Source organism: Colobus angolensis, unplaced genomic scaffold (assembly GCF_000951035.1).
Source record: "Colobus angolensis palliatus isolate OR3802 unplaced genomic scaffold, Cang.pa_1.0 Scaffold77, whole genome shotgun sequence".
Classification (NCBI taxonomy): domain Eukaryota; kingdom Metazoa; phylum Chordata; class Mammalia; order Primates; family Cercopithecidae; genus Colobus; species Colobus angolensis.
The window spans coordinates 760,695-766,425 of NW_012121487.1; the positions used below are offsets into that span (position 1 = coordinate 760,695).

Consider the following 5,731-nt stretch of genomic DNA (forward strand, 5'->3'; position numbering starts at 1 on the left):
CAGGGTTTCACCATGTTGGCCAGGCTGGTCTTGAACTTCTGACCTCAGGTAATCTGCCCACCTTGGCATCCCAAAGTGCTGGGATTACAGGCATGAGCCACCGTGCCCGGCCACATACATCTTTCAAAAAGAAATACTAGTGAGAAAGGCAAGTTACTCAGTTGATGGGCTCAGGTTCATCACCAGCACCATCTACTCTCCCTACATCCTCTCCTGTGATTCGCTGGGAGACGTATGGCTGCCTTTGGGAAGCTTTGTATGAGAGGGGACAGAACCTTAGTCTGAGAAGCGGAGCTCAGACCCTAGGGGAGAATAGGCCACTGCCCCACAGAATTCCCTGTGGTTGACGCACAACTGGATAACACACTCTGCCAAATGAAAGTTAATGGCTGAAAGTGAATCATGTGCTTGCTGTAAAGAAATTATGTAAACTTCACTGTAGTGAATTCTTTCAGGTTCTTTTGGGTATGGGGAGACATGGACCAGAATAAGCCTTCCCTAGCTTGCTCAGAATGCCAAGGTCCTAAGTCTCTGCGTGAAGGATATGACAATACCCTCCTCTCTCCCTTCTTGGCCTCAGGAAGTCCCTTTGGCTTGATCTAGAACCTGTCGGAATTAAGGTCTCTGCCCCTCACCTCACCTCTAGATTAAAGTTGTCTCCCAGTGCAAATAGGAAGCACTCTCCAGAAGGCATGTAGAGGGAGTAGCCTGAGTGTTGCAAATGGGATGACCCCCTCCTCAATCCTATTGCATCTTCTCCTGCCCCTACCCCCAGCTGCCCTGTCAAACCCTGTTCCTGACGGATGAGGAGAAGCGTCTGCTGGGGCAGGAAGGGGTTTCTCTGCCCTCTCACCTGCCCCTCACCAAGGTAACATGCTTCCCCTAAGGGTATCCCAACCCAGGGGCCTCACCATGACCCTGGCCAATATCCCAGGAGAAGCACTGGGGAGTTGGGGGCAGGTGAAGGACCCAGGACTCACACATCCTGGGCCTCCAGGCAGAGGAGAGGGTCCTCAAGAAGGTCAGGAGGAAAATCCGTAACAAGCAGTCAGCTCAGGACAGTCGGCGGCGGAAGAAGGAGTACATTGATGGGCTGGAGAGCAGGTATGCCTGGGTTATTTCTGGCTTCCTGTGGGCCATGTCTGGGCCCCTTCCTCACCACGGCAGGCAAGGTAAGGGACTCAGGCTGCTCAGCCTTATCCTACCTCCCCACACTCTAGGGTGGCAGCCTGTTCTGCACAGAACCAAGAATTACAGAAAAAAGTCCAGGAGCTGGAGAGGCACAATATGTGAGTGAAAGCATTGTGTGTGTGTGTGTGTGTGTGTTTTGAAGGCGGGTACAGCACACAGGGGCGCCATTCTTGGCTCCTGGTACCCAGAAGATACTAACTCTTCATTCCTCCTTTCCCAGCTCCTTGGTAGCTCAGCTCCGCCAGCTGCAGACGCTAATTGCTCAAACTTCCAACAAAGCCGCCCAGACCAGCACTTGTGTTCTGGTACCATTAGTCTATCTACTCCCATCTGCACCCACATCCACCATCTTCCCCCACACTTCTGTCCTTATACCCCAACTACCCAGCCAGATCTACTTCCCACATCCAATAACCCCAGCTGGCCTCCATTCACTCTGCCCCCTACTCCCTTCATCTGTTCCTCTTGCTTCCTCCCAGATTCTTCTTTTTTCCCTGGCTCTCATCATCCTGCCCAGCTTCAGTCCATTCCAAGGTCGACCAGAAGCTGGGCCTGAGGATTACCAGCCTCACGGAGGTGAGAGGCAAGGGCAGGGAGCAACCCCCGGCTGAGCAAGGGATGGGGACTATGTTCTCCAAGGTCGTCAAGAAGCAAGAGGGAGGTCCTGTCCTGTCTAGGGTCTCCTACCCAGGGGAGCACTCTACTACTGCCTTCTTTCCTTCACCTCACAGTGACTTCCAGAAATATCCTGACCCACAAGGACATAACAGAAAATCTGGAGACCCAAGTGGTAGAGTCCAGACTGAGGGAGCCACCTAGAGCCAAGGATGCAAATGACTCAACAAGGACACTGCTTGAGAAGATGGGAGGGAAGCCAAGACCCAGTGGGCGCCTCGGGACCGTGCTGCATGCAGATGAGATGTGAGCTGGAACAGACCTTCCTGGCCCACTTCCTGATCACAAGAAGGAATCCTGGGCTTCCTTATGGCTTTGCTTCACACTGGGATTCCTACTTATGTGTCTGCCCTCAGGGGTCCAAATCACTTCAGGACACCCCAAGAGATGTCCTTTAGTCTCTCTCTGCCTGAGGCCCAGTCTGCATTTGTTTGCATATATGAGAGGGTACCTCAAATACTTTTGTTATGTATCTATGATTTTATTTCTTCTTTGGGGACAGGGTTGAGGGGAAATAAGTTTTGAGTGATAAATAAACGTTTTAACTGAAATTGTATCCCAGAAGTCTGAAATAAGTAGTAGAAGAGGGGGAAAAAAGGGAGAAGTAGTGGGGAAGACTTGGTAGATTGGGGCCTTAAGTAGCCACCTCCTTTCCCTCTCTGCCCCCATGACTTCCTGCTCCAAGTTACAGAAGGGAAGGAAACCATTTTACTCTTTTTATTCTGCTCATTAATGATCTGAAAGACGACGACGGGGAAAAGGGGATTCCACCACAAGCCTCCAAAGAACCAAGAGTGCAAATCAGTCTATTTCACTTTCACTGTCTGAGATTGGGTCTCTAAGACCCAGGATAAAAGGGTGGAATGTAGCTATATGGACTCAATTTGCTTCCGGACCTTTTCCAGAGCCTTTCTGTCCAGTTGTCGCTGACGAATGATGACAAGACAAGCGAAGATCAGGGCCACAAACACAACAGCCCCTTCGAACTTCCAAAATAAGTGTTGTTCCATCAAAGCTGAGCGGCAGCTGAGGGCAGGAAGGAATAGTTATTCCCAGGGAAGGCCAGATAGCTTCTCCCTCTAATCTCCCTTCTACTTCAGCCTAACCAGGATATATTCAAGAGGAAATCAGAGCCAGGCTTCTGTTGTGTTTATAGTACATAAATCCCTCTCAAATAGGTCATTTTTTTGTTGTTGTTGTTGTTGTTGAGACGGAGTCTCGCTCTGTCGCCCAGGCTGGAGTGCAGTGGCCAGATCTCAGCTCACTGCAAGCTCCGCCTCCCGGGTTTATGCCATTCTCCTGCCTCAGCCTCCCAAGTAGCTGAGACTACAGGCGCCCGCCACCTCGCCCAGCTAGTTTTTTGTTTTTAGTAGAGACGGGGTTTCACTGTGTTAGCCAGGATGGTCTCGATCTCCTGACCTCGTGATCCGCCCGTCTTGGCCTTCCAAAGTGCTGGGATTACAGGCTTGAGGCACCACGCCCGGCTTAGATCATTTAATTTATTCTCTGGATAAGCAGAGCTAGTATTCACCAATTTTACTGATGAGAAAATATGGTCAATAACATAGTGCTGAGGAATAGAGCTGGAACTTAGGTTCAAGTAATTCGGCTCCAAATCCCGTCTTCTTTGTTCTTATTTATTTTTGAGATGGCGTCTCGTTCTGTCACCCAGACTGGAGTGCAGTGGTGTGACCTCAGCTCACTGAGGTCACACCCCTCCCCCGCCCAGGTTTAAGCAGTTCTCTGCCTCAACTTCCCAAGTAGCTGGGATTACAGGTGCCCGCCATCATGCCTGGCTAATTTTTAAATTTTTAATAGAGATGGGGTTTCACCATCTTGGCCAGGCTGGTACTGAACTCCTGACCTCGTGATCCACCTGCCTCGGTCTCCCAAAGTGCTGGGATTACAGGTGTGAGCTACCCTTCCCGGCCTCTTTTTTTTTTTTTTTTTTTGAGACACAGTCTCGCTTCATTGCCCAGGCTGGAGTGCAGTGGCATGATCTTGGCTCACTTTAACCTCTGCCTCTTAGGTTCAAGTGATTCTCCCTGCCTCAGCCTCCCAAGTAGCTGGGATTATGGGCACCCACCACCACACCGGCTAATTTTTGTATTTTTAGTAGAGATGGGGTTTCACCACGTTGGCCAGGCTGATCTTGAACTCCTGACCTTAGGTGATCCGTTAGCCTCAGCCTCCCAAAGTGCTGGGATTATAGGTGTGAGCCCGGCCCCCTCTTCCTTCAAATATTCCATGCTACTACCAGACCAGGGGAAAAGGTGGGACCATCCATCTAAAGTCATAGGAGCAAAGGAGGTGATCTCAGAGAAGAGAAACAGCACTCACCTTTTGAACTCTATTTTCTTAGATGAGCTGCATGTGATTTTCTCTACATACCCTGTGGGACCACACTCAGGGGTAGTTTTCTGCCAGGAGAAAAGGAGCAAAGTACATGTTAGGAAGGGGCAACAGTAGAAACAAAAAGGCTGCCATTCAGAAGGTGCAGGTGCCCAACTGTTATGGTTTGGAGTGGTAGGCAACAGAGAGCTAATGAAAGAGTTCTGATGCGGATGGTGGAGGTGGTGGCTGCATGTTAGAACACTTCAGAGGCAACAATCTAGGAGAGGCAAGGATACATTCCATTCCAGAGCCTACTATACTAAAAGTGAATAAAATGTAGTTATCATTTGAGGCCAGGGACGGTGGCTCACACCTGTAATCCCAGCACTTTGGAATGCTGAGGCAGGCAGATCACGAAGTGAGGAGTTAAGAGACCAGCCTGCCCAACATAGTGAAACCCGAGTCTACTAAAAATACAAAAATCAGCCAAGCAAGGTAGAACGCGCCTTTAGTCCCAGTTAGCTACTCGGGAGGCTGAGGCAGGAGAATCGCTTGAACCCAGGAGGTGGAGGTCGTGGTGAGCCGAGACCACACCACTGCACTCCAGCCTGGGCAACAGAGTGAGACTCCGTCTCAAAAACAAACAAACAAACAAACAAACAAAAAACATAGTTATCAGTTGAATACTGCCATTAGCTTGGAAAGAAATGGGCACATTTTCAGGGGAAAGGCAAGTACAGATTTGGACATACACTGAGACCTCAAGAAGAAAGAAAAAAAGATGATGCAAAGGCAGCTTAATAAGACTTGGATGTTAAGATGTTGCATAACTGTTTGCTTAGATGTCAAAAAAAAAAAAAGGGGGGTGTAGAGAAACAGATACTCACAGCCTGGAAATTAGAGCATGGAGAGCACTCTGCTGTTACCACAAACTCTTCCACCAGCCAGCATGGCAAATTTGAGGTGCTCGCTGAAAGGAAAGATAAATGCCAACCCCAGACCATTCAGAAAACATTTCTCCCAAAGGCTCTGCCCATCCAAATTCCCAGCACAGCGCTTGCCCTCATTCCATGTGGTGCCGCCCTTTTCCACCTGTGCTCTTGGTATATGGGAAAGATACTAAAACCAAAAACAAACGACGGAAGTGTCGGGTTCCCAGACAATCACCCACCTGACAGCTTCTCCTCCTGCACGGGAGCTTCTGCTTGACTGTAGCGGAGTGGGCGGAAGGGACGAAAGTCAAAATCCAGAAAATAGGGCACCCCCTCCTGCGCTGTCCATGGATAAGGTCTCCCCCAACCCCGGGGCCGGGAACGATCCTGTCCTCCAGTGACCTCCTTTTCCTTCCCCTTACACCCTCCTTACCAGAGCTTTAAGGTGAAAGCACAGAGCAACCAGCAGAGGTGGCGGCCCTGGGGGAGGCCATGCCTCCTGGAGCCCGCAGGCATGGAGCGCTAAGTGTCGCACCTGTCGGAACAGAGGGACCTACTCCGCAGGCCTCGTGCCTCCGTCAGAGCGTAGAGGCGGCACT

General features: G+C 50.3%; 2 protein-coding genes across 6 annotated transcripts in view; one reads left to right on the plus strand and one right to left on the minus strand.

Annotated features, from left to right (window-relative positions):
* The window catches only part of CREB3L4 (cAMP responsive element binding protein 3-like 4), a 6,456-nt gene extending 4,034 nt beyond the window's left edge, over positions 1-2,422 (plus strand). For all 5 annotated transcript variants that reach the window (XM_011928174.1, XM_011928176.1, XM_011928177.1 and 2 more), the window contains exons 5-10: positions 776-868; positions 998-1,104; positions 1,221-1,289; positions 1,412-1,496; positions 1,671-1,767; positions 1,923-2,422. In XM_011928174.1, the coding sequence (XP_011783564.1) occupies positions 776-868; positions 998-1,104; positions 1,221-1,289; positions 1,412-1,496; positions 1,671-1,767; positions 1,923-2,116 (645 nt within the window). In that variant the 3' untranslated portion in view covers positions 2,117-2,422. The remainder of the gene's footprint in view (positions 1-775; positions 869-997; positions 1,105-1,220; positions 1,290-1,411; positions 1,497-1,670; positions 1,768-1,922) is intronic.
* Positions 2,423-2,567: 145 nt separating this feature from the next.
* JTB (jumping translocation breakpoint) lies at positions 2,568-5,731 on the minus strand. The gene is made up of 5 exons (XM_011928179.1): positions 5,566-5,731; positions 5,372-5,409; positions 5,088-5,170; positions 4,207-4,286; positions 2,568-2,892 (listed from the first exon to the last, which is right to left on the minus strand). Exons 1-5 carry the CDS (start codon positions 5,646-5,648, stop codon positions 2,736-2,738), a joined length of 441 nt encoding a protein of 146 aa, XP_011783569.1. The 5' UTR covers positions 5,649-5,731; the 3' UTR covers positions 2,568-2,735.

What these genes read in the sequence shown, in the direction of transcription:
- JTB (XM_011928179.1), bottom strand. Translation starts at nt 5,648, where the DNA reads ATGCCTGCGGGCTCCAGGAGGCATGGCCTCCCCCAGGGCCGCCACCTC. An exon ending in GCTTTCACCTTAAAGCTCTG is followed by an intron (nt 5,410 to 5,565) that starts GTAAGGAGGGTG and finishes ACTCCGCTACAG; the next exon opens with TCAAGCAGAAGCTCCCGTGC. An exon ending in CATGCTCTAATTTCCAGGCT is followed by an intron (nt 4,287 to 5,087) that starts GTGAGTATCTGT and finishes TTCTCCTGGCAG; the next exon opens with AAAACTACCCCTGAGTGTGG.